Source organism: Odocoileus virginianus, unplaced genomic scaffold (genome assembly GCF_023699985.2).
Source record: "Odocoileus virginianus isolate 20LAN1187 ecotype Illinois unplaced genomic scaffold, Ovbor_1.2 Unplaced_Scaffold_1, whole genome shotgun sequence".
NCBI classification, from domain to species: domain Eukaryota; kingdom Metazoa; phylum Chordata; class Mammalia; order Artiodactyla; family Cervidae; genus Odocoileus; species Odocoileus virginianus.
This window is the reverse complement of record NW_027224263.1, coordinates 5,583,959-5,611,527: the sequence shown is the minus strand read 5'-3', so window position 1 is coordinate 5,611,527 and position 27,569 is coordinate 5,583,959. Positions and strand designations below refer to the sequence as shown.

At 40.7% G+C, this 27,569-nt stretch overlaps 1 protein-coding gene and 1 long non-coding RNA gene across 4 annotated transcripts in view; both read right to left on the bottom strand.

Moving 5' to 3' along the window:
• The window catches only part of LOC110130650 (uncharacterized), a 453,938-nt gene that overhangs the window by 41,910 nt on the left and 384,459 nt on the right, over positions 1-27,569 (bottom strand). The window lies entirely within an intron of this gene.
• On the bottom strand, positions 1,427-26,166 carry RTL4 (retrotransposon Gag like 4). Its single transcript, XM_070462216.1, has 2 exons — positions 25,894-26,166; positions 1,427-2,591 (listed from the first exon to the last, which is right to left on the bottom strand). Exons 1-2 carry the CDS (start codon positions 26,164-26,166, stop codon positions 1,989-1,991), a joined length of 876 nt encoding a protein of 291 aa, XP_070318317.1. The 3' UTR covers positions 1,427-1,988.

Genomic DNA, 27,569 nt, shown 5'->3' with positions numbered 1-27,569 from the left:
TGGTGTCACTATAACAACATGTTCATGTGGTAAACAAAATGACTGCTAGCTGATAGGCAGTAAAGCATTGTCCCAGCATCCTATTCATACACTCAGTCTGGCTGTTGGATGGAATCACAAAGAGAACAAGAAGTCTCTGATTGGGAATTTCTCAACAAGTGGCTTCTAGAAGTCTGAGGTGAACTGGACTTTATAGCCCAGGTTTAATTGTCTGTTCTGAGAGGCAATGAAATCTGGGGAAGGAGGTTATGTTGCTGCAGAGGGAAACTCTTCTGAATAAAATAAAGTGTATGTGTATTATATGCTCATCTCAGATTCTTTGTGACCCTGTGGATTGTAGCCCTCCATACTCCCTTGTACATGGAATCTTCCAGGCAAGAATACTGCAGTGGGTTGCCATTTCCTCCTCCAGGGGATCTTCCCAACCCAAGGATTGAACCCACGTCTCTTATGTCTCCTGCATTGGCAGGCAGGGTTCTTTACTACTAGCACCACCTGGGAAGCCCACATTAAAAAAGTGATAGTTTTACTCATTATCAGAGAAATGCAAATCAAAACCACAATGAGGTACCATTACACGCCAGTCAGGATGGCTGCTATCCAAAAGTCTACAAGCAATAAATGCTGGAGAGGGTGTGGAGAAAAGAGAACCCTCTTACACTGTTGGTGGGAATGCAAACTAGTACAGCCGCTATGGAGAACAGTGTGGAGATTTCTTAAAAAACTGGAAATAGAACTGCCATATGACCCAGCAATCCCACTGCTGGGCATACACACCGAGGAAACCAGATCTGAAAGAGACACGTGCACCCCAATGTTCATTGCAGCACTATTTATAATAGCCAGGACATGGAAGCAACCTAGATGTCCATCAGCAGACGAATGGATAAGGAAGCTGTGGTACATATACATCATGGAATATTACTCAGCCATTAAAAATAATTCATTTGAATCAGTTCTAATGAGATGGATGAAACTGGAGCCCATTATACAGAGTGAAGTAAGCCAGAAAGATAAAGACCAATACAGTATACTAATGCATATATATGGAATTTAGAAAGATGGTAACAATAACCCTATATGCAAAACAGAAAAAGAGACACAGATGTACAGAACAGAATTTTGGACTCTGTGGGAGAAGGCGAGGGTGGGATGTTTCAAGAGAACAGCATCGAAACATGTATATTATCTATAGTGAAACAGATCACCAGCCCAGGCTGGATGCATGAGACAAGTGCTCGGGGCTGGTGCACTGGGAAGACCCAGAGGGATCAGGTGGAGAGGGAGGTGGGAGGGGGGATCGGGATGAGGAATACATGTAAATCCACGGCTGATTCATGTCAATGTATGACAAAAACCACTACAATATTGTAAAATAATTAGCCTCCAACTAATAAAAATAAATGAAAAAAAAATTCTACATTGATTTCAAAAAAAGGTGATAGTTTTATATGTAAAATGCACAAGTACATAAGGAGTACACAATGATAACTAGTTATTATTGTTTAGTTGCTAGTGGAAATGCAACCAGGACTTCAGCCAAGAGTTCTAAATCTACAGGAACTAGGTTACAGATCAGTGAGCATGAGGGTAAAATGCTTGGTCCCAACTATAGACACTAAGACTTGGGCCAACAAACTCAGCCCAGGTATCTTTTAACCATTGGTGTGGATGGAGTGTTCCAGTGCATTACCAAATGGTTTCCATTGGGTCAGACTAGGCAGAGTTTTGCCTTTGGGCTTTTCAGTCCTCTTGGAAAATTGGTTCCAGCTTCAGAAATTGCATGGAAGTTGTTTTCATCATTGCTGGATCAGGTTTGGTGATGAACAAGATCTGTTTGTTGAAATTCTCAGAAGCATGAGTTTATGACTGTCCATAAAGTGGTATCATGGTTCTGCACCTGTATTTTAAACATTAATGCACGGTATAAATCAGTAAGTCTGGAGGTGAGAGGGCTATGTTTACAATGTGTCTTGCCTGTGTTCCTCTTACTGATGAGTTGGGTTATTTATCCTTGCTGGGGCTCGAGAACGTTTGGCAAGGCAGTCTAATGTGAGGTGACCAGCCTGGCTGCAGTAGAGGCATGCCTGAACTTCTTGCTGGCGGGCTCGTTTGGCTGGAGTGAGAGGTGGCTGGCTTCCTCGCAGCTGTATAGGGTCTTCCTTGGGTGCTGGACCTGTGGGGCTGGAGAAGGCTTGGTGGTGGATCCAACGAGCCAACACTGGCATCTGGACCTCTGACTCTAGAAGCTCTGGCCAGTCACTATGTTTCTTGTCCAACTGAATACACTGAGTAATAAGGTCTGGGAGATTGTCCAACAGATCTGGACCACTTACTTCATCCTGAGTGGAGTTAGATAGTTCGTCTTGGAAGTGATCACTCTGATTGGATCCATCATATCTCAGATTCTGAGCAAGGAGGTGGAATGTACTGGCATTTTGCTGAGAGAAGTTGTCCTCTTTGTCAACCTTAGTATTTACCAGGCGGTTCATTTCCTGTTTTGTGGGCTCACCAAATGACTGCTGGACCTTGGAAAGAAAGTTTTCATTCTGCTTCAACAATGGTGATAGTTGGTGATTCCATGTAATTGTCTATTGTATCTTCTTCAATCAAGTGGGACTAGACAGAATTGAGTACCAGTACTGGATAGTGGGAAGGCAGTGGATTTACTCTGTGATTAGAGCAATGGCATCATGAGAAAGTAGACAAAGCTGTTAGCTATGAAGTCACAAATGTATGCTGACAGTTGAGAAATGCTCAAAATTGTTGTCCACCATTCAATGTTGAATCTTCTTCATGGAGAATGCCAATATTCTGCACATTCAAAAGAAATAAATTACCTTAAGACACATAGAAGTTTTGGAATTAAGTATATAAAAACAAAAGATAAAGTAGATTGTTTCTCCACTCCCTTTCTTGGTAATATATGTGCATTTTGCCTTATGTTAATCTTTGGTTCTAGTTTCTTTATCAGAGAATCAGAGACTGAAACAATTTTAGTGATCTAAAGATCAAAATCCAAAGTGATCTTACAAATTATCCAGGCCAAATTTGAAATTTCACAGAGGAGAAAAACAGAGACCCAGAGATGAAAAATGTTTACCCAAGGTCACACGACTAGTTAATATCAGAGGTGGCATGTTCAGCAGGACTGCTGTCCAAAATAGCTCTTTCTCCAGGACTACAAATGTGCTTACACTACTTTGGCATAATGACAGTTCTTTGCCCTTGCTACACCAATACCTATTAGGGAACCTGCAGCTTTGGCATCGCCAGGGAGGTTGTTGGAAATATAGTCTCTGAAGGGAATGGCAAACCACTTCAGTATTCTTGCATTGAGAACCCCATGAACAGTATGAGAAGGCAAAATGATAGGATACTGAAAGAGGAACTCCCCAGGTCGGTAGGTGCCCAATATGCTAATGGAGATCAATGGAGAAATAACTCCAGAAAGAATGAAGGGATGGAGCCAAGGCAAAAACAATACCCAGTTATGGATGTGACTGGTGATAGAAGCAAGGTCCGATGCTGTAAAGAGCAATATTGCATAGGAACTTGGAATGTTAGGTCCATGAATCAAGGCAAATTGGAAGTGGTCAAACAGGAGATGGTAAGAGTGAATGTTGACATTCTAGGAATCAGCAAACTAAAATGGTCTGGAATGGGTGAATTTAACTCAGATGACCATTAAATATACTACTGTGGGCAGGAATCCCTTAGAAGAAATGGAGTAGCCATCATGGTCAACAAAAGAGTCCGAAATGCAGTTCTTGGATGCAATCTCAAAAATGGCAGAATGATCTCTGTTCATTTCCAAGGCAAACCATTCAATATCACGGTAATCCAAGCCTATGCCCCAACCAGTAACGCTGAAGAAGCTGAAGTTGAATGGTTCTATGAAGACCTACAAGACCTTTTAGAACTAACACCCAAAAAAGGTGTCCTTTTCATTATAGGGGACTGGAATGCTAAAGTAGGAAGTCAAGAAACATCTGGAGTAACAGGCAAATTTGGCATTGGAGTATGGAATGAAGCAGGACAAAGGCTAACAGAGTTTTGCCAAGAGAACGCACTGGTCATAGCAAACACCCTCTTCCAAGAACACAAGAGAAGACTCTGCACATGGACATCACCAGATGGCCAACACCGAAATCAGATTGATTATATTCTTTGCAGCCAAAGATGGAGAAGCTCTATACAGTCAGCAAAAACAAGACCAGGAGCTGACTGTGGCTCAGATTATGAACTCCTTATTGCCAAATTCAGACTTAAACTGAAGAAAGTAGGGAAAACCACTAGACCATTCAGGTATGACCTAAATCAAATCCTTTATGACTATACAGTGGAAGTGAGAAACAGATTTAAGGGACTAGATCTGATAGACAGAGAGCCTGATGAACTGTGGACGGAGGTTCTTGACATTGTACAGGAGACAGGGATCAAGACCATCCCCATGGAAAAGAAATGCAAAAAGGCAAAAGGGTTGTCTGAGGAGGCCTTACAAATAGCTGTGAAAAGAAGAGAAGCAAAAAGCAAAGGAGAAAAGGAAAGATGTTCCCATTTGAATGCAGAGTTCCAAAGAATAGCCAGGAGAGATAAGAAAGCCTTCCTCAGTGATCAATGCAAAGAAATAGAGGAAAACAACAGAATGGGAAAGACTAGAGATCTCTTCAAGAAAATTAGAGATATCAAGGGAACATTTCAGGCAAAGATGGGTTTGATAAAGGACAGAAATGGTATGGACCTAACAGAAGCAGAAGATATTAAGAGGTGGCAAGAATACACAGAAGAACTGTACAAAAAAGATCTTCATGACCCAGATAATCACAATGGTGTGATCACTGACCTAGAGCCAGACATCCTGGAATGTGAAGTCAAGTGGGCCTTAGAAAGCATCACTATGAACAAAGCTAGTGGATGTGATGGAATTCCAGTTGAGCTACTTCAAATCCTGAAAGATGATGCTGTGAAAGTGCTGCACTCAATATGCCAGCAAATTTGGAGAACTCAGCAGTGGCCACAAGGACTGGAAAAGGTCAGTTTTCATTCCAATCCCTAAGAAAGGTAATCCCAAAGAATGCTCAAACTACTGCACAATTACCCTAATCTCTCACGCTAGTAAAGTAATGCTCAAAATTCTCCAAGCAAGGCTTCAGCAATACATGAACCGAGAACTTCCAGATGTTCAAGCTGGTTTTAGAAAAGGCAGAGGAACCAGAGATCAAATTGCCAATATCTGCTGGATCATCAAAAAAGCAAGAGAGTTCCAGAAAAACATCTATTTCTGCTTTATTGACTACACCACAGTCTTCGACCGTGTGGATCAGAATAAACTGTGGACAATTCTGAAAGAGATGGGAATACCAGACCACCTGACCTGCCTCTTGAGAAACCTGTATGTAGGTCAGGAAGCAACAGTTAGAACTGGACAGGGAACAACAGACTGGTTCCAAATAGGAAAAGGAGTATGTCAAGGCTATATATTGTCACCCTGCTTATTTAACTTCTATGCAGAGTACATCATGAGAAATGCTGGGCTGGAAGAAGCACAAGCTGGAATCAAGATTGCCAGGAGAAATATCAATAACCTCAGATATGCAGATGACACCACCCTTATGGCAGAGAGTGAAGAGGAACCAAAGAGCCTCTTGATGAAAGTGAAAGAGGAGAGTGAAAAAGTTGGCTTAAAGCTTAACATTCAGAAAACTAAGATCATGGCATCTGGTCCCATCATCTCATGGGAAATAGATGGGGAAACAGTGGAAACAGTGTCAGACTTTATTTTTTTTGGGCTCCAAAATCACTGCAGATGGTGATTGCAGCCATGAAATTAAAAGATGCTTACTCCTTGGAAGGAAAGTTATGACCAACCTAGACAACATATTAAAAAGCAGAGACATTACTTTGCCAACAAATGTCCGTCTAGTCAAATCTATGGCTTTTCCAATAGTCATGTATGGATGTGAGAGTTGGACTGTGAAGAAAGCTGGGTGCCGAAAAACTGATGCTTTTGAACTGTGGTATTGGAGAAGACTCTTGGGAGTCCCTTGGACTGCAAGGAGATCCAACCAGTCCATCCTAAAAGAGATCAGTCCTGAGTGTTCTTTGGAAGGACTGATGCTGAAGCTGAAACTCCAGTACTTTGGCCACCTCATGGGAAGAATTGACTCATTGGAAAACACTTTGATGCTGGGAGGGATTGGGGGCAGGAGGAGGAGGGGACAACAAAGGATGAGATGGCAGGATGGCATCACTGACTCGATGGACATGAGTTTGAGTAACTCTGGGAGTTGGTGATGGACAGGGAGGCCTGGCGTGCTGTGATTCATGGGGTCGCAAGGAGTTGGACACGACTGAGCGACTGAACTGGACTGAAGGTCCAATCCCAGAACTACTGGATCAGTACTCCATTTTAACAAGATTCGCCAGGTGATTTGAATGTTTACTAAGGTTTGAGAAGTGCTGTTCTAGAGAATACTTTGACAGAATTGGAATAGTTACTGGTTAAACTTGATCCTCAGTGCTCCAAGCATAGCCTGCAGTGCTATGGGGATTTTATATCTGTGGTGGTGGTTAACGTATTTTTTCTGGCTTCCTAGCCTATGTCTGAGGTCACTTTGTTTGCCATGGAGATGATTAAAATATCACAGGCAAGATGAAGAGGTGAGACTGAGATCCTCAGAGACAAGAACAGAATATTCTTAAAGTATAAAATTCAAAATGTTCAGTCTTCCCTGCAAAGATAACAAGAATAAATAATCCAGGAAAATTTTAAAACAAACCCATATTTTATATTGTTTGAACTATTCTATTACATATTGAATTGCTCTTATTGTTCTTTCTTTGTACAGTACAGCATTTAAATTTGCCCTCACTGGACAAAAGAAATGTATGTCACTGAATGTAAGATTTGATTCCCTAGGTTTTATATGATGGTACCTCCTCTCTAGACCTATGGAAGAGTGAAACAGCATAAGGTTGGGGGCTGTAAACTAACCCAAACACTGTCAGCCATATTATTTGAAGAACTTGTTTGCTTGTCAATTTTCTCTTTTATGTAATGAGGATGACTATCTTGTCTTCTTTAAAAGGCTGTTGTAACAATAATACAATAGATAGGTGCTCTGAGTATCAACACAAAATGAATGATTTGCTTCCAAGATTGTTCCAATGCAGCTGACAATTCCAATGATGAGAATCTACCCTCATCACATGATACCAAAGTAGGAAGTTACTGTCATACATCCTTTCTTGTTTTCCATATCTCACCTACCTATTTTCCTATTCACCTTTCAGACATCTTTCACCCTCCAGGGCCCATCCATAAGTTTATTTCTGCCAACACAACTAGGTGTCAACTGATATAAGATGTTAATTAATTATTGAAGGTTAATAATTGGCCTTTCCCAGGGCATTCATTTTTTTTCCCCTCAACGTGTATAAGAATCTGCTTGGTCACAGTCTCTAGAAATATTGATTCTGTAAGTCTGGATGGATACCAGGAACCTGTACCAGTTGGCTAGCAGATTCCTTTTGCTGGTGGTCCTTGTGAGAAAAGCCAGACACACAAACACCATGGAATAAACCCATATTAGTTGTATCTCTGAGAAGTAGGAATGGGGGGGGTGACATTTGGGCATAGGAAGTTGACCTTGAAATGAAACAGAATAGGTAGTAAGCTCTTCTCTCTCCATAATAAAGCCCACAAATAGTCCACAGTGTCCTTAACAACTGTTCGTGTCTCTCAAGTAGTAGAGAGCAAGAGTTCAGCATGAAGTTTCTAGAATCACACTGATCTGGGTCCAAACCTTGGCTTGGACAAAAGCTGTGTGACTCTGGATGAGTTATTTAAACTCTGTGAGAATCAGCTTTTAAAATGGAGATGATTTTAATACCTGCCTCATGGTGTCATGAGGGTAAATGAGATAAAAAGAGATTAGTACAGCTTCATATAGATGGTGAATGCTCCATAAATGTTAGTTATCATTATTCTAGGTCCACAGTCTGTGTTTTAGAATTTAAATTATGTTCAAATTTTAGAAAGGCAACACAGAATATGTACTGTTTATTAGACAACACTCTCAGTAGTGTCTGGGAAAACATCCCATAATTAAGCCATTAACATTCCTGCAGGAAAAGATGTCTGAATATTCAAAGACTATGAGACTATGTTCATGTGAGTTTGGGTCAGGTTTTTCTGCAAAATGAGTTTTGGCACCAAATTAATAAAAAAAAATCTTATGTTGTACAGAGCTTTTTGATTTCAGAATTGAAAATAAGATTTGTGAAAATCTATCAAACTCTTTTGGGGGTTCAGCCATTCAGTCTTGTCTGACTGTGTGACCCCATAGACTGCAGCATGCCAGGCTTCCCCTGTCCTTTACCATCTTCTGGCACTTTCTCAAGCTCAAGACATCTAACTGTGTCCTTTTTCACCCCCTTTTTCTCCTGTCTTCTATCTTTCCCACCATCAAGGTCTTTTCTAATGAGTCGGTTCTTCTCATCAAGTGGCCAAAGTATTGGAACTTCAGCTTCAGCATCAGTCCTTCTAATGAATATTCAGGATTGATTTCCTTTAGGATTGACTGGTTTGATCTCCTTGCAGTCCAAGGGACTCTCAAGAGTCTTCTCCAACACCACAGTTCAAAAGCATCAATTTTTCAGCACTCAGCCTTCTTTATGGTTCAACTCTCACATCCATACATGACTACTGGAAAAACCATAGCTTTGACTATATGGACCTTTGTTGGCAAAGTAAAGTCTCTGCTTTTAAATGAGTTGTCTACGTTTGTCATAGCTTTACTTCCAAGGAGGAAGCATCTTTTGACTTCATGGATGTAAGTCACCATCTGCAGTGATTTTGGAGCCCAGGAAAATAAAGCCTGCCACTGTTTCCACTGTTTTCCCATCCATTTGCCATGACGTGATGGGACCAGATGCCATGATCTTAGTTTTCTGAATGTTGTGATTTAGGCCAGCTTTTTCACTCTCCTCTTTCACCTTTATCAACAAGATCTTTAGTTCTTTGCTTTCTGCCATAAGGGTGGTGTCACCTGCATATCTGCAGTTGTTGATATTTCTCCCAGCAGTCTTGATTCTATTCATCCAGCCCAGCATTTCACGTGATGTACTCTGCATGTAAATTAAATAAGCAGGGTGACAACATATAGCCTTGACATTCTCCTTTCCCAATTTGGGACCAGTCTGTTGTTCCATGTCTGATTCTAACTTTTGCTTCTTGACCTGCATACAGGTTTCTCAGGAAGGCAGGTAAGGTGGTCTGGTAGTCCCATCTCTTTAAGTGTTTTCCACTTTTATTGTGATCCATACAATCAAAGGTTTTAATGTGGCCAATGAAGCAGAACTAGACATTTTTCTGGAATTCTATTGCTTTTTCTATGATCCAACAGATGTTTGCAATTTGATCTCTGGGTCCTCTGCCTTTTCTAAATCCAACTTGTACATCCATAAGTTCTTGGTTCACATTCTGTTGAAGCCTATCTTGGAGGATTTTGAGCATAACCTTGCTAGGACGTGAAGTGAATGCAATTGTGCAGTTGTTTGAACTTTCTTTGGCAGTGCCCTTTCTTGGTGTTGGAATGAAAGCTGAGTCCAGTCCTATGGCCACTGCTGAGTTTTACAAATTCACTGACACATTGAGTGCAGCACTTTAATAGCATCGTCTTTTAGTATTTGAAATAGCTCAGCCGGAATTCCATCACTTCCACTACCTTTGTTCATTGTGATGCTTCCTAAAGCCATTTGTCTTTACACTCCAAGATGTTGGCTCTAGGTGAAGATTACACCATCATGGTTATCTGGGTCATTAAGATCATCTTTGTACAGTTCTCCTGTATATTGGTGCCACCTCTTCTTACTCTCTTCTGCTTATTTAGGCCCAGACTGTTTCTGTTTATTATTGTGCCCATCTTCACATGAAATGTTCTCTTGGTATCCCTAATTTTCCTGAAGACATCTCTAGTCTTTCCCTTTCTCTTGTTTTCCTTCATTTCTTTGCATTGTTCACTTATGAAGGCTTCTTTATCTTTCTTTGCTATTCTCTGGAACTCTGCATTCACTTTTCCTTCTCTGTCCCTTCTTTCTGCCCTTTCCCTCTACTCTCAGAAGTTCCAGGATATCTGTTAAGGTCTCCTGTCTCTTCACAGAATTATGTATTGAAAGTGGCAGATCATTTAATTTTTTCTAGTTAGTGTAGCACTGGTGAAACCCTTGCTCAAGTTACAGGCCTTAGTCCAAATTCAAATCATGCAATGGCTCTGTTGTCAATGGCAATTGCTTAATCCCTCAATGAAAAGTTACCTTGACATATCGTTTTGGAAATCACTCTCCTTTTTAGAAGTCAATGGCCTTCCTTTGGATTGTCCCAGCAGATTCTGGGGCTGAACTGACAGTCTGGAGGAGTTCCAGACCACAATCTTTTGGAGATGAAGTAGAAACAGAGCTTGTAACGCAAATGAACAATCTCGAGGGGTTCAACTTGTGAGCCTGGACTAGGTCTGATGGAAACGCATATGCTTAAATTTTCCCTTAATCAGTATGAGTTTCAACTATGAAAGCAACAGCACACAAATAGGGCTTAATAAATTATTGCAGGTCACTTTGATATTTGTGTTCAGTTTGATTCAAACCACAGTTAAGAGTTTCCCCAGATATAAAATTACTCCACTTTGGAGTTCCCTGAGACTCCATTTGGAGAAAGACCTGTTGTACCCTGCTGCTTCTAAGAGAGTTTTAAGACCTCACCCTGCTTTATTTTCAAGCTGTTCTACATAACCCATTGGAGGAGACACTTTGAACTAGGGTTATACAACTACCCAGAGTAGTTTCATTCTTACTCTTGGTCTCCTGATCTTCTATGGGATGCTAATATAAGAGCTAAATGTGTATGTGTTAGTTGCTCACTCTTTTCAGAGTCTTTGCGACCTGATGAACTGTAGTCTGTCAGACTCTTCTGTCCTTGGAGTTCTCTAAGGAAGAATACTAGAGTGGGTAACCATTCCCTTCTTTAGGGGGTCTTCCTGACCCAGGGATCAACCTGGGTCTCCTGCCTTCTAGGCAGATGTTTTACAATCTAGACTACTAGGGAAGCCCGCAGGAGCTAAACTGATACACAAGTAACACTCATAAGGTGACCACAGGGGCATACTGTTTGGACTTCTCTGAAGAGTTGCTTCTGACTCCAACTCTGCCACAATGTATAGGTCCTATAGATGGTAACTTTTGGCAAGTCACTTCCTCTTTCTGGGTCATTTTCTGTATCTGTATAATGAAAGGATTGGGTTTCCTAAGGTTTATTAAGATAAGAAATTATGATTCAGAAGGTTAGCAGGAGACCTAGGAATCCAAATTTGTATAGGCACCCCAAATTATCCTCTGTTAAGAAGTCTTCAGATTTACCTTGGGAATATTGTGTGAGTGCCCACACAAAACTCCTATATTTATCAGAGATTTTCAAATATCAACATACATCAGAATCCCCTGAAATTTTAACATACAGATTTTTGGGACTCACCCCTAGATAGTATGGTTCAGTGGGTCTGGGATGAAACCAGATAATTTGAATTCCAATCAAGCTCCATGGATAATACTATTGTGAAACTCTCCAGCAACATTCAAAAAAACTTTAAGTTGAGTAGTCTCAAAATGCCCTTTCTGCTTCGGCACTATCTACATTTTTGAAGGTAGAAAACATTTGACTCCAAAAGTGGCCTCTGAAGTGTGTGAGATGTGGCTTGCTTATTCCTAGACTCTGCTTGGGGCTGCATGGTCACCTCTAAACAGTGGCCTAGAACAGACCTGGCTCAGGCTTGGGACATGTAACACCTCAGAGGAAAGAGAGAGTAACAATTGAGTGGACCCTTCTCTCAGGACTTTGTAGTTCCTGCTGAGAGTTATACTCTATTTTACTCTGCTCTGTAAATGATGTAGAAAAACTGTCCTCATATCCCCATATCAGAGACAGAGCAGTACAGCTAGGATCAATTTACCCATTGCTATAACTCAGGCCTCATAGTTTCCTTTAAGCTTCAACTCTTCTCTGGCTCAGTTGACCCATGGTGTAGCTGCTTTCTAAGTTCAACTGCTTGTGAAGTTCAGCATGTCTCTCCAATATTCCCTGTCAGTTTCCCAGTTTTCCTTCAAAATGTGCACAGCACTATTAAGGAGACTCATCAGCCTCCCTGTTCCATGTAGCTATTTAACATTCCTCTTAAGGTCATGTTTCCCAGTCTCCTCCTTCATCCACCTTCTCTCCTTTGCCTAATATCTGCTGGCAGCCAGATCACATGTTTGCATGATTCTGCTCAGTCACCACCAGAATAACATCTTCCCTGCAATACATGGCCCATTTACACTGATTTTTTCTCTCATTTCAACAAAGAAGAAGGTCTACAAGCATTGGGACAGTTTTTCTGGGAAGGTAAGGATCTGGATGCTGGATGGAAGGCAAGATGATCTGCCAATATGTAGACATCATATCAGATTCCTAGGTGATTTCTAGTGGTAAAACAATAACAACAACAACAACAACAACAACAAAACCTCGCTTGCCAATGCAGGAGATATAAGAGTCACGGGATCAGTCCCTGGGTCTGGAAGATCCCTTGGAGAAGAGCATGGCAACCCATTCCAGTATTCTTGCCTGGAGAATCTCACATACAGAGGAGCCTGGCAGGCTACAGTCCATAGGGTCGCAAGAATCAGACATGACTGAAGCAACTTAGCACGCATGCAGACCTCCTATCACTAGGGCTGAACATAAAGCATTAGATAGAGTCAAGGAAAAAACCCCCAAAACAGATTGTATTGCTTCTTGGCTATACTTTCCAACTTGGTTCAGGCCCTGAGGGTACCAACATTACATAAGTGGTAAATTAAGACATTAGGGAAAGTAGCCATGTTCTGGAGGTTTTTCAGCTCCTAAAGATCAAGTATGCTGCTACTTACAGCTCATAAAAGTTGTCTCTGAGTCTCATGCCAGACCTTCAAGTGCTGAAGACATGGCAGGCCTCTGACACACTGTAAATGCAGGGATTTTTACTTGCATTTGGTAAGATTAGGGAGGACAAATTCGGCATTCCTTCAGCTGTACCCAACATTTTGTGGGTCTTGGGGGGGGGGTAATAAAACTTATGACTTCTTGAGTACCTAATTTATGCCAACTACATACTCTGATTGGTACTGGCTGCCTGGTGCTGTGTGTAAGAGGATTCTGGGCCTGTGACTGGCCTCACTGGTAGAATGTTGTGAAGGACTGTCATGTCTGCCATGGGCTCTGGAGCAATAACTGCACCATGCTGAACACTTGTTGCCTCTCTCCTAGACCTTATAATCCTCACAGTGGTCTTCAATGTAGGTATGATTATATATGCATTCTACATGTAAGGAAACCAAGGCCCTATCTCCACTTAAGAACATGTAGTCATGCCCACTCCTGCTTTTTTTCTGTTTCTCCCCTCATTCAAAAGCTCTCTTCTTCCTATACTCACCTTAAGTTCACCCTCCTCAATACAGTCTTTCTGACTACTCACACCCTTACAACTTATTCAGTCCCTGAAGGACACATGATTGTATGTTCTTTCCTTTAAGCTCCCTCAATACCTTGCACTTCCCAGGTAGTGCCTTCAATACAGGGGATGGAAGAGACATGGGTTTGATCCCTGGGTGAGGAAGATCCCCTGGAAAAGGAAATGGCAACCCACTCCAGTATTCTTGCCTGAAGAATCCCATGGACAGAGGAGCCTAATGGAGTTGCAAAGAGTTAGACATGTCTGAAGCGACTTAACACGAGGTTAAAATTGTGATAAGAAAAATCAGACCTGGGATCCAGCCAGCCATGAAAATCTTGTCAAAATGTTAGGAAGCTGAGTGAGAGCAGGGAATAGCAACTCTGTAGAAGTGATCTGAGCTTGAAGAAAGGACCAGCAGGCATTAGTATCACCAGTTTTGGGCTTTCCATCCACTATTCTTCCCTACTTCCTTAAATCCCATAAATTCAGTGATTTTTATTTTTTGGCAAGGCAAAACAAATGATGATGTCTGACGAAGACTTCTTTACTACTTCTAGGTTCAAGAAAGCAGTCTGGGAGAGTGCTTTGCATAACTGAATGTGTACCTTGTCGTGTTTTATAAGAACAACGAGATAACATTTTTAAATTGGGACCATCTCCGTAAATCTGGGTGGAGCTATCACCACCTATCTAAGCAATACATGATAATATTAAAAGAACAACCCAAAAGGAATGATTAGGTTCTCATCCTCACGGAGCTTCACTCTCTGTGTGTACAGAGATTTAAGTATCTTAAAAATCACTTTACTATTCATTATCACACTCAATTTTGACTCCAGTTTTATCATTTTCCAGGTCAGAAAACTAAGGTACTGAGATGTTAAGCAAAGTCAAGGGTCTAAGGGGAAGATTGATACATGTGTAACTGTCTCTGAAGGGCTCTTGTATGGAATACTTATTCTCAGAGACAAAGGAAGGAGCTACCTGAAGATATATTTGGGAGGGTGGGGGTGGAAACTGGATGATTGCCTGCATGAAGTAATTTATGAGTTTCATACATTGGAAAAATGTAAACAGAGTTAGGATTACTACTCAGAGAGTTATTAGAATGGAGACTCCATGAATCAGATAAAAGGGAGGCACCATGAAGATGCTGTAATCATTTCAAAGCTATAGATTCTATAATTTGCTTGAGCACACAGCTAAAAGACAGGCCATAATTGTATGAGATCTAGAATCTGATCCTCAGATCTACAGCCAACCTGAACCGTACGCATCTTGTCCACCTACCTCACAGCTTCTGTTCCTATAGGAGACTCAGTCACTAAGATACAGCATGTTTTGTTTACCAATTTGAGGACTTAGCTTGGTTCCTCTGTCCATTCCCCATGCCTCCATCATTTTAAAGAGCATATACTGTTTCAAGTAAACAATTAGAGGAAGAATGGAAACATTCTGATCTGCAGATCTCAAATAGTCATAAAATGAGCTCTTTAAATTTGAAGTGAAAGATCTTCTCCTGCATTCATGCTCCCTGCTGACTCTTTCGTCTTTAATTCATTAAGTGCAATTCACTTAGTGCTGACCACCACTTGCAACTGATGAGCTGACAGAGCCAAGCCTACTTAGATTTAAACTTTTTTTTCTTTGTCAGGTCCATGTGGTATGCAGGCAACCTGCAGCCCTGCTCAAGGTGGAGAAAAATTAACATAAGCAACTTAGTACATATCATGTTTTTCAATTATAAAAAGCAACTTTAGAGATGAGGAATTTAAGGATCAGAAATTGGAAAATTATTCAAGTCATGTTATGACTCTCTTTGCTAGGTTCCAATCCCAAACCTTTCCAGTTAGCCTTTCTTTCCTCTCCCAGGCTTGACTATGAATGAACACACAATGCAAGGATTATGAGAGTATGATAGAGGAAACCTTTTAAAGTATTCAATAACTGGTAACATCCCACACAGATGCAGAGCATTTTGTTTGCTCTAAGTCTTCTTCTACTGTCTCATTTATCATCTTTCTAAACTACGAAGTAAGCAAGTCATGTATTCAACACTCCCACCAACAGATAAAAAAGAATTGTCTAAGGATATATAACTATTTATCTTCCCTGGTGGTTCAGATGGTAAAGAATATGCCTTCAATGCAGGAGACTCAGGTTCGATCCCTGGATTGGGAAGATCCCCTGAGAAGGGAACAGCTGCCCACTCCAGTATTCTTGCCTGGAGAATTCCATGGACAGAGGAGCCTAATGGGCTACTGTCTATGGGGTCACAGAGAGTTAGACATGACTGAGTAACTAACACACTTAAACAACTATTTAGTATTAGGTCTTGGACTAGAATCCTCAACTCTTGCTCCTAACAATACTGCATCCTAAAAGTAGTTTGAAACAGTGAAAAATCATGGGCTTGGGAGTTAGAATTTAGATTAAAATCCCAATCTGAATTCAAAGCCAAAGCTTTGAGACCTTGGGCAAGTTGCCTCTCTGAACCTTAGTATCAACATCTGTAAAATCTGTAGTGCAAAGTAGCTGTGATGAGTTGAGATAATGTGTATAAAACTCTTGGCTTTCAGCAGACAGCAATGATAGATACCCCTGACGGCATGTTTTCTGCAGACATTGGAAGGTTACCTTTCAAACATCCCTGTCACCAGCTCCATTGTCCTCACCATCTGGGAGGAAGGTGATTCTTGGTGTCAAGCAAGTGGCTTAAACTAAGTCACTTAGCATAAAAATCTCCCAGTTTTTCTCCTTTGTAGCAGTCATAGCAATTGTAATACTTGTAATTAATTATTACATGCTTGTTTTTCCTACTGGACTATGGGTTAATCAAGATAGGAGTCATACAGTTTCCCTCTGTATCCCTGGGTCCTAGCCTACTTCCTTACAAATAAAGGTATTCAGTAATTCTTTGTTGAATTTATAATATCTGCCCATGGCAGACCTAGTTAAAACCAGATAGTAGCTAATTGGTCTTACTGTTTCCCATTCCTGATATAACTTCTATTATTTGTCCCTGAAGTGACTGAACAAGCTAGCCCTGCTGCAGTGTGTATCATCATGCTTTTGTATTACAGATAACCTGAGTTAACTAGACAGAAATATAGACAAAGAAATACTTGTGGTAGTAAGACTAATGCTCAGGAGGAAGATGTCCCAGCCCTGGACTTATGGTGACCTTAGCCAGGGCAGTGAGAAGCCTTAAAGACCCTTGAGAATATAGCCCATCAGGCTCCTCTAGCCATGGGATTCTCCAGGCAAGAATACTGGAGTGGGTTGCTATGTCCTCCTCCAGGGCGTCTTCCCAGCCCAGGGACTGAACCCAGGTCTCCCACATCGCAGGTGGATTCTTTACCATCTGAGCCACCAGGGAAGTCCTGAGAATGCACTACACTTGGGCAAATGGGTCATTTAGTTTGTGGCTACTCTATGCCTAGGACCTTAGGTCAAAAAAATTATCCATCAGATTTGGAAAGAAAATGAATACAAAATAATCCAGGCAAGAATTATTTAACATCGTATTTTCAACCACCCTTAAGTAAAGACACAATTATTTACCTTTCCCATTTTGTGCCCCAAGCATAGGCAGGTCACAAGCTTCAGCATTGGAGCAGATTCTGGAGTATGGAAAAAGGCCAAATAGGAAGTAGTGGGAATCTTTAGCATCTCAAGTAACAGCAGCAACCTATAGTTCTGTGGTCTGACTGCGAGAGTGCTCCATTTTCACTGACTGACTTTCCCCAATGCCCTGACACTGATTGGGACAGATACCAGGTACAAGGTGGTAGAACTTGGGGCTCTGCCAGCTCAGAGCTCTGTAAACTCAGCAAGTTCATATCCTTGAAGTTCATTTTTTTTTAACAAAAATGTGACCACTAGTATCTACCACAGAGGGCTGTTTGTTTATTTACATAATAAATCTTGCTTGAGTATCTGTAATATTTTAGGTGCTGCGTTGGGAATTGGAAAGCAGTAGTGAGTCCTCATGGAGCACAGGCATTCTAAAATTATTGAAGTAATGTTATGCAAACTGCTTGTCTCAGAACCAGGTTCATAACAACTGTTAATAGTTATTATTTTAACAGCCTGAAATATAAGAATATGATGGTTAAGAGTCCAGGCTCTGGAGTCACACCAGGGTTCCAGTTCTATCAGAATATGAGCTCCTCATATTAGTCAGGAGAACTTGGGCAAGATTTCTTTTAATGTTACATACCTCAATTTCCTAGCCTGTAAAGTAATTAAAAATGATCTTAACTGTTTTATAAGCTCGGGAAGATCATATAAGAGTAATATGAAACTCCCTGCAAGTCTTCTCCCTCTAAGAGGTAATGATTCAGTACTGACACAGGTCTAGTTGGACCGAAAATAAAAGGCCTTTTGAGGAAAGTAGCTCTTGAACTTCTTGAAATTTGTCTGGAGCAAAAAGAAAGGTAAATGGAAGAACTATTGTTAGAGGGGCCAACAACTCTGATGGCACTCTAAGTACAGATATTATGGCAGGGAACTAATTCATAAATGACAAGTAGACAGCTTCCTTCTTCACATCCATCACAGATGAGAAAATGCTGTCATTGGATTTATGGCCTTTGCTCATAATAAACTCAAAATCCCCTCTTTGCAAAGCCCTTCTGTCTTGAGCTCCAGATTTCAGTAAGGTCACATCTACTTCTCCAACTTTTCTCATTGAATCATATTTCCAATAAGACTTAGCTCTTTCCACCTACTTGTGTACCTGTGTTCTTGGTGACCTCTGTATTGAGGATTGGCAGTGTCTGTACTGACACTGGCAAATAGAGTTCCCAGAGAATAACTGTGGATGCAAAGGGACCATCAGTAACATGATTCTGCAGAAAGGTGGGCTCCGCCTGACCTTAAAAAATCTGAAAATGTATTGAGGATATAATTTAAACATAATAAAATTCATCATTTTAGTATGTAGAGTTATTCAGTTTTGACAAATGTGTGTGTGTGTGTGTTTATAAACCACCACATTTGAAATGTAAAATATTTCCATTACTTCAAAATTCTATCACATTCCTTTGCAGTCAGTTTCCCCATCCTTGACCCCAGGTAATCATGAATCTTTCTAGTTGCATAGATTTGCCCTTTCTGGACATTTCATATAAATGTAATCATATAGTATGTGATCTTTTGTGATTGACTTCCTTCACTTGGCATGTTTTTGAGGTATTATATGTTATATAATGTTGTGGCATATATCAGGACCTCATTCCTTTTTATTGCCAAATATATTTTGTGGTATGGATGTAACACATCTTCTTTTGCCTTACTGATGGATATTTAGGTTGTTTCCAGTTTGGGGTCATTAAAAGTAAAGCTGTTATGACCATTTGTGTATAAGTCTGGGTGCATACATATATTTTCATTTATCTTGGGTTAAATACCGAGGTGTAGGTCATGTGGTAAGAATGTTTGACTTCATAAGGTACTGAAAACTATTTCCCAAAGTGACTATACTGTTTTGTATTCTTATCAACAGTATACAAGTATTCCAGCCATACACCCTTGCCAACATTTGCCATTGTCAGTCTTATACATTTTATTTGTATGGGGTTTTAGAGAAGCTCCTAAAGAACATTGAGCCATTAGACCTTTCCCCTATTGGCTGGTCACTATCATCCTACCTTTATGTCCTTTGATAAATGTGGTAAGACGTGGGAGAAGCTTCATTTATTACCTAGGGGTAGGAAATCAGTGGGACTTCCCTGTTGGCTCAGATGGTAGAGAATCTGCCTGCAATGCAGGAGACCTGGGTTCAGTCCTTAGGTCAGGAAGATCCCCTGGAGAAGGGAATGGTTACCCACTCCAGTATTCTTGCCTGGAGAATTCCATGGACAGAGAAGCCTGGAGGGCTACAGTCCACGGAGTCACAAAGAATCGAACGCAACTGAGTAACTAACATACACAAATTGCATGGGAATCAGTAAAGTTGCCTGTACCTATCCAGAGAGCCTTCACAGGAGGCAGTCTATGAAGAACACACAGTAGTAGTATGGAAGATGCAAGGAGGAAAATTTGGGATTTCTATAGCATAGAACTTACTAGATTTTAGAACTGCCTTATAATAGAGTGAGCTTTAATAATTAAAGCCCTTCCTATCACTAGATGTTTTCAAGTAGCAATTGGATGAACATTTCATGGGGATATTCTTAAGCAGATTCATATACCAGGAAAAGGTTAGATGAATATCCTCAGATATTTCTATGACACTGTGAAGCAGATAATATTGAACTTCTGTGCCTTATGATTCTTTGTTCCCATTCTCTGCCCTTTCGCCTGACTTCTGGCTAACCCACAATTCTTAATACCATAGTAGCAGAAATGGCTGGAAATCAATCTTCACTAGAGTAAGCTAGAGATTTCCTTTTTCCAGAGTGTCTGAGTTGTAGTATGTTCCCATATAAGAATCTGATGGTAGAATTTCAGACAAAGCAACAGGCAGTGAGTAAGATGTTTCAGGTAGAATTTCCTGCCTGATGCCACTCACATTAAACATAGTACCTAGATGATCATCTGGCTAATAATGTAGCCCTTGAGGGACGTCAAAGGGAAAGAAATAAAAGCTTCCAAATTTGATTTCCAAATCAGGGCTACTCCTCCTCAGCTTGGTTTTCACATCCATATAGATCTGACTATCAAATTGTTGATCTTCCAATTCTTTTTTGTATCCAACATCTTCTAGCACTGATACGGTACTGTATGTTTTTAGAATACTGCTTACATCAGCTGACAGCTTTTATACACACACACACACACACACCCATCAGGAGTGATGTATCTTTTATTCATCTTCACACTTCAAGTGTCTGTCAGACTGTTAAGTCTTCCTGTCTTCTATAAAAATGTGTCATTATAAAGGAAACTAGTTGTGATCTGCCACCAGGCATCAGGGATTCAGTCTGCAGGGAGACCCTGAGGCAGTGCCAGAGTAAAAAGTTCCCAGTGATATCCCTTGTTATTTGTACTTATTTTACTTATTTGTACGTTAACTCAGTCAAGTTTGGCCAGCATTGCAGAGGATACGAGAATGCTGCAGATTTGCAAATTGGTCATTAACCTCACTATTGACACAGTGCTGCAAAAGCAATATTGCATTTCAGATCCCCATACTCCCTATCTTTGATTTAGTGGTAGTGGTTTAATCATCATAAAACCCTCATGACTCTCTCAGTATTGGTTCAAGAACTAGTGTGAGACAGCAAAAGAGACACAGATATAAAGAACAGACTTTTGGACTCTGTGGGAGAAGTCAAGGGTGGGATGATTTGAGAGAAAAGCATTGAAACATGTATATAACCATATGTGAAATAGAAAGTCCAAGTTTGATGCATGTAACAGGGCTCTCAAAGCTGGTGTATTGGGACAACCCAGAGGGATGGGATGGGGAGGGGAGTTGGAGGTGGGGTTGGGATGGGGCATATGTGACACCCGTGGCTGATTCATGTCAATGTATGGCAAAAACCACTACAATATTGTAAAGTAATTAGCCTCCAATGAAAATAAATAAATTAAATAAATAAAAGGAAGAACAAGTGTAAGTTGAGGCTTACAAGAGAAACCTATAAGGAGATGGAGCTATGAGGAACTGGAGGAAGCTGATAGGTTTACTTTCTTGGTTCTGGGCTCTGTATGGACCTTCCTCACCCCTGAATTTGTTTTATTTATTTTTCATTCTTATTGAAGTATAGTTGATTTACAGTGTTGTGTTAGTTTCAGGTATACAGCAAAGTGAATCAGTTATACATATATAGTTATACATACATACATACATATATATATATGTATATATATATATACAGTGAATCAGTTATACATATATACACATCCATGTTTTTAGACTTTTTCTCATATAGAATGTTCAGTATAAATATTAGAATATTGAGTTAGAATATTCTAATTAGAATATTAGAATAGAGTATAGAATATAGAATATTGAGTATAGTTCCCTGTTATATAGTAGGTCTTTTTTAATTATCTATTTTATACACCACAGTGTGTATATGTCACTCCCAATCTGCTAATTTATTCCTCCTCCTCTTTGCCCCCTGGTAACCATAAGTTTGTTTTCTACATCTGTAACTCTATTTCTGTTTTGTAAATAAGTTCATTTGTACCATTTTTTTAAGATTCCAAATATAAGTGATATCATATGGTATTTGTCTTTTTTGTCTGATTTCTCACAGTATGATAATATCTAGGTCTATCCATTTTGCTGTTAATGGCATTATTTCATTCTTATGGCTGAGTAGTATTCCACTGTATACATGTACCACATCTTTATCCATTCATCTGTGATGAACATTTACATTGTTTCCATGTCTTGGCTATTGTATATATTGCTGTAATGAACATTGTGGTGCCTGTATCTTTTTGGAATTATGATTTTCTCCAGATATATGCCCAGGAGTGGGATTGTAGGATCATATGGTAGATCTTTATAGTTTTTTAAGGAACCTGCATATTGTTCTCCACAGTAGCTGTACAAATTTACATTCCTACCAATGGAGTAGGACAGTTCCCTTTTCTACATACCCTCTCAAGAATTTATTATTTGTCGACTTTTTAATGATGGACATTCTGACTGGAGTGAGGTGATACCTCACTGTAGTTTTGATTTGCATTTCTCTAATAATTAGTGATGTTGAGCATCTTTTCATGTGCCTGTTGGCCATCTGTATGTCTTCTTTGGAGAAATGTCTGTTTAGGTCTTCTGCCCATTTTTTGATTGGGTTGTTTGCTTTTTTTGATATTGAGCTGTATGAGCTATTTGTATATTTTAGAAATTAAGCCCTTGTCAGTAGCATCATTTGCAAATATTTTCTCCTAGTTCATACATTATCTTTTCATTTCAGTTTACTTTGTTGTACAAAAGTTTTTAAGTGTAATCAGGTCCCATTTGTTTATTGTTGTTTTTATTTCCATTACTCTAGGAGATGTATCCAAAAAGATATTGCTGTGATTTATGTCAAAGAATGTTCTGCCTATGTTTTCCTCTAAGAGTTTTATAGTGTCTGGCCTTACATTTAGGTCTTTTTAGTCCATTTTGGGTTTATTTTTCTGTATGAAGTGAAGTCGCTCAGTCGTGTCCAACTCTTTGCGACCCCATGGACTGTAGCTTACCAGGCTCCTCCATCCATGGGATTTTCCAGGCAAGGGTACTGGAGTGGGTTGCCATTTCCTTCTCCAGGGATCTTCCCAACCCAGGGATCAAACCCAGGTTTCCCACATTGTAGGCAGACGCTTTTACCGTCTGAGCCACCAGGGACATCCTATATGGTGTTAGGGAATTCAATTACATGTAGTTGTCCAGTTTTCCCAGCACCACTTATTGAAAAGACTGTCTTTTCTCCATTGTACATTCTTGCCTCCTTTGTCATAGATTAGGTGACCATAGGTGCATGGGTTTATCTCTGGGCTTTCTATCCTGTTCCATTGATCTATATTTCTGTTTTTGTGCCAGTACCATACTGTTTTGATGACTGTAACTTTGTAGTATAGTCTGAAGTCAGGGAGCCTGATTCCTCCAGCTCTGTTTTTCTATCACAAGATTGCTTTGGCTATTCGTGGTCTTTTGTGTTTCCATATAAATTGTAAAATTTTTTTGTTCTAATTTGTGAAAAATGCCATTGGTAATTTAATAGGGATTGCATTGAATCTGTAGATTGCTTTGGGTAGTATAGTCATTTTCACAATATTGATTCTTCCAATTCAAGAACATGGTGTGTCTCTCCATCTGTGTCATCTTTGATCATCATCAGCATCTTATAGTTTTTGGAGTTTTTAGAGCTTTTGTCTCCTTAGGTAGGTTTATCCTTTTTTATGTAATGGTAAATGGGATTGTTTTTGATTTCTCTTTCTGATTGTTATTGTTAGTGTATAAAAATGCAAGAGATTTCTGTGTATTAATTTTGTATCCTGAAACTTTACCAAATTCATTGATGAACTCTAGTAGTTTTCTGGTTTTCTATATATAATAAGTACCATGTCATCTGTAAACGCTGACAGCTTTACTTCTTTTTCAAGCTGGATTCCTTTTTCTTATCTGATTGACACGGCTAAGAGTTCAAAAACTATGTTGAATAAAAGTGGTGAGAGTGGACATCCTTGTCTTGTTCCTGATCTTAGAGGAAATGCTTTTAGTTTTTCACTGTTGATAAAGATAAGTGTTAACTATTCTCAAAATATTTGATAGAATTTGCTAGTGAAGTCATCTAGTCTTGGACTTTTGTTTGTTAGAAGTTTTTAAAATCACAGTTTAAATTTCAGTACTTGTCTGTTCATATTTTCTATTTCTTCTTTGTTCTGTCTTGGAAGCCTTTCTAGTGTTCCATTTCTTCTAGGTTGTCCATTCTATTGGAAAATAGTTGCTTATAGTAGTCTTTAATGAGCCTTTCTGTGGTGTCCATTTTAACATCTCCTCTTTCTTTTCTCATTTTATTGATTTGAGCCCTCTCCCTTTTTATCCTGATGAGTCTGGCTAAAGGTTTATCAATTTTGTTTATCTTTTCAAAGAACCAACTTTTAGTTTCATTGATCTTTGCTATTGTTTTCTTTGTCTCTATTTCATTTATTTCTGCTCTGATCTTTATGATTTCTTTCCTTCTACTAACTTTGGTTTTGTTTGTTCTTCTTTCTCTAGTTGCTTAAGGTGTAAAGTTAGATTGTTTATTTGAGATTTTTTTTTTTATTTCCTGAGGTAAGATTGTAATGCTATAAACTTCCCTCTTAGAACTGCTTTGGCTGCATCCCATAGGTTTTGGATCATAATGTTTTCACTGTCATTTGCCACTAGGTATTCTTTTATTTCCTCTTTGATGTCTTCAGTGCTCCACTGGTTGTTTAGTAACATACTGTTTAGCCTCCATGTGTTAGTTTTTTGGTTTTTAACATGATTTTCCTGTAAGTGATTTATAATATCATATGGTTGTGGCTAGAAAAGATGCTTAATATGATTTCAATTTTCTTAAATTTACTGAGGCTTAATTTGTAGTCCAAGGTGTGATCCATCTTGGAGAATGCTCCATGTACACTAGAAAAGAAAGTCTATTCTGCTGGTTTCAGGTGGAATGCCCTATAAATATCAATAAGTTTGTTTGGTCTATTGTGTCATTTAAGACTATAAATGGAGTGTTAAAGTTCCCCACTATGATTGTGTTACTCTCAATTTACACTCTTACGCTTGTTAGTGTTTGCCTTATGTATTAAGGTGCTCCTATGTGTATACATATGTTAGTCACTCAGTCATGTCCAACTCTTTGCGACCCCACAGACTGTAGCCCACCAGGCTTCTCTGTCCATGGGATTCTCCAGGCAAGAATACTGGAGTGGATTGCCATTCCCTTCTCCAGAGGATCTTCCTGACCCAGGGATCAAACCCTAGTCTCCTGCATCACAGGCAGATTCTTTACCATGCTCCTATGTTCAGTGCATAAGTATTTACATGTATGTCTTCTTCTTGGATTGATCCCTTGATTATTATGTAGTGTCCTTGTTTCTTGTGATAGTATTTTATAGTCTATTTTTTTCTGATGAGTATTGCTACTCTAGTTTTTTAATTTCAATTTTGATGGGTTATCTTTCTCCATTCTCTCACTTTCAATCTATATGCGTCACTAGGTCTAAAGTGGTTCTCCTATAGACAGCACATATATTATCTTGTTTTTGTATCCATTCAGCCAGTCTATTAGAGAAGACAATGGCACCACACTCCAGTACTCTTGCCTGGAGAATCCCAGGGATGGGGGAGCCTGATGGGCTGCTGTCTATGGGGTCACACAGAGTTGGACACGACTGAAGTGACTTAGCAGCAGCAGCCAGTCTATAGCTTGTGCAGGCTTCCTGGTGGGAGGGACTGGTGCCTGCCCTCTGGTGAGAGGAACTGGGGTCTTGGCCCTCTGGTGGGCAGGGTCATGTCAAGGGATGTGTTTTGAGGTGGATGTCAGCTCCATACGCCTTTAGGCAGTCAGTCTGTTGATGGGTGTGCTATGTTCCCATCTTGCTGGTTGTTTGGCCTGAGGCATTCAGCACTGGAGCCTATAGGCCCTTGGGTTGGGACTGAGTCTTAGTGCCAAAATGGGGACCTCTGGGAAAGTTCACACCAGTCAATATTCCTTGAGGCCTCTGCTACCAGTATCCTTGCCCCTTTACCCCATAGTGAATTATAGGTGACCCTCCAAGACCCCTATGTATGTCTAGCCCAGGTTGCTATGGAGGTGCTGCTTTGTATGTGCCCTCCAAGAGTGGAGTCCCATTTCCCCCAGCCCTGTGGAACTACTATACTCAAGCTTCTCTCCCTTTCAAGGCTATATGTTCTGTAGGTTCTTCCTCCCAATACCAGACCCTCAGACTGTCTTGGAGGACTATTTTTATGTGGAAATAGCCCTGTGTAGCCTATGCGGGTATAATATCTTTTGGTGCAAGGGCTGTTTTTACTATGAATATCTGCTGCCTCCTCCCTCAGTGTTTGCTGGCCATTATCCCTTTGATAGGAGGTGTGACTGATTTTGTGGTGACCAGAACCTGCACTGAATATTGAGTGGGGCTTCTCTTTTGCTCTGTGGTTGTCACTGCCCCACTGCCCTGTCAGGGGTGGTGTCTGTTCTGTCATTGTTGTAGAGCCCCCCCACCCCAGATCGGTTTCTTAGCTGTGTTTCTGATATGTAGTGTGAGGTATGTGGGATTGGAGTGCTCCCAGTGGGAGAGAAGTCACTGGGAGAGAAGCCACTGAGTACTCCTCCTCTGGAGCTGTTTACCTGTGGGTGTGCTCTGCTGTGTCACCTTTCACCCATTCTGCAAGCTCACAAATTATACTAATTGTCACTGCTCTTAGCCCCACCATAACCATGGACATGCTGTTAATTGGCTCTGGTATCTTGCAGGCATTATTTTTACCAGGCAATCAGTGTAGATCTACTGAAGTCAAGTCCCAGGACTGCAGCCATCTTGCATCTGGGCCTGCTGTGGGTGCTATAGAGGAAGCTCAGACTCTGGGCTGTAACCAGCCCCCACATGTACATGCCCACAAAGCCACACTTGCAAAAGCTAGACCCACCTCAGCTTCAAGAGCACTCGTGGTCTTTTCAGATGTTCTGTGGGCACTGAGTTCACAAAGCCAACCACAGGGGTGTAAATCCATGGTTCACACAGTCATCATGGGAGATTTCAACTCTTCTTCCTTAGCTGCATGGTCCTGGGGCTCAACTGTGGTTTCAGCCCTACCTCTGTTCATGGGACATCCACTGGCATCTGCTCGTGAGGCTGCCCAGGAGCACACTAGCCTGCCCAGGCGCAAGGGGCTGAGGCAGCCACTATGCTATTCAACAATGGCACTTCATTTCTATGGTGCCCTGGGCTTCCTCACTGAACATTCCTGGTTGCAGAATTCCTCACTCCCATCTTTTCAGGCTGTCTCTTTGCAGCCAGCAGCAGTCCTCTCTCCCAACCCCATGTTCCAGCATCCAGCTCCTGTCCACAGCAGTGGATACACTTCTCACACTGGAGCCATAGGCTATGGCACAGACCATCTGTGAAGGTCTCACTCTGTCTGGCCTACCACAAACTCGTTGCTGGGCTGTTCGCTGAGTCCCCAAAGCTCCCCCACCTTCTGACCCCATTGATCTCCCTGCTGGTGAGGGGGCTTCCCTGGGTGCAGGAACCTCTCCTTCAGCTCCCCTCAAGGGCACAGTTTCCACACTGCTTCCTCTTTTTTTCCCTTCTATCTTTCATCCTACCCAGGTCTCTCTTGCTCTTTTAGGTGTCCGAGGTCCTCTGATAGTGCTCAGTGGGTGCTCTATGAGCAATGATCCATTTGTAGATGTATTCTTGATGTATTTGTGTGGGGAGGTGAATTCTGCATCCTCCTACTCTGCCATTTTGACTCATCCCTTCTAGAATTCATTATTTTAAAGCCTAGTAGCTTCCATAATCTCGCAAGTGACTGAACTTTTCTGGTTTCATGACCCATAGTTTAACACTCCCTCTCACAGGCCTTACCACTTAGTGAAGGATGAG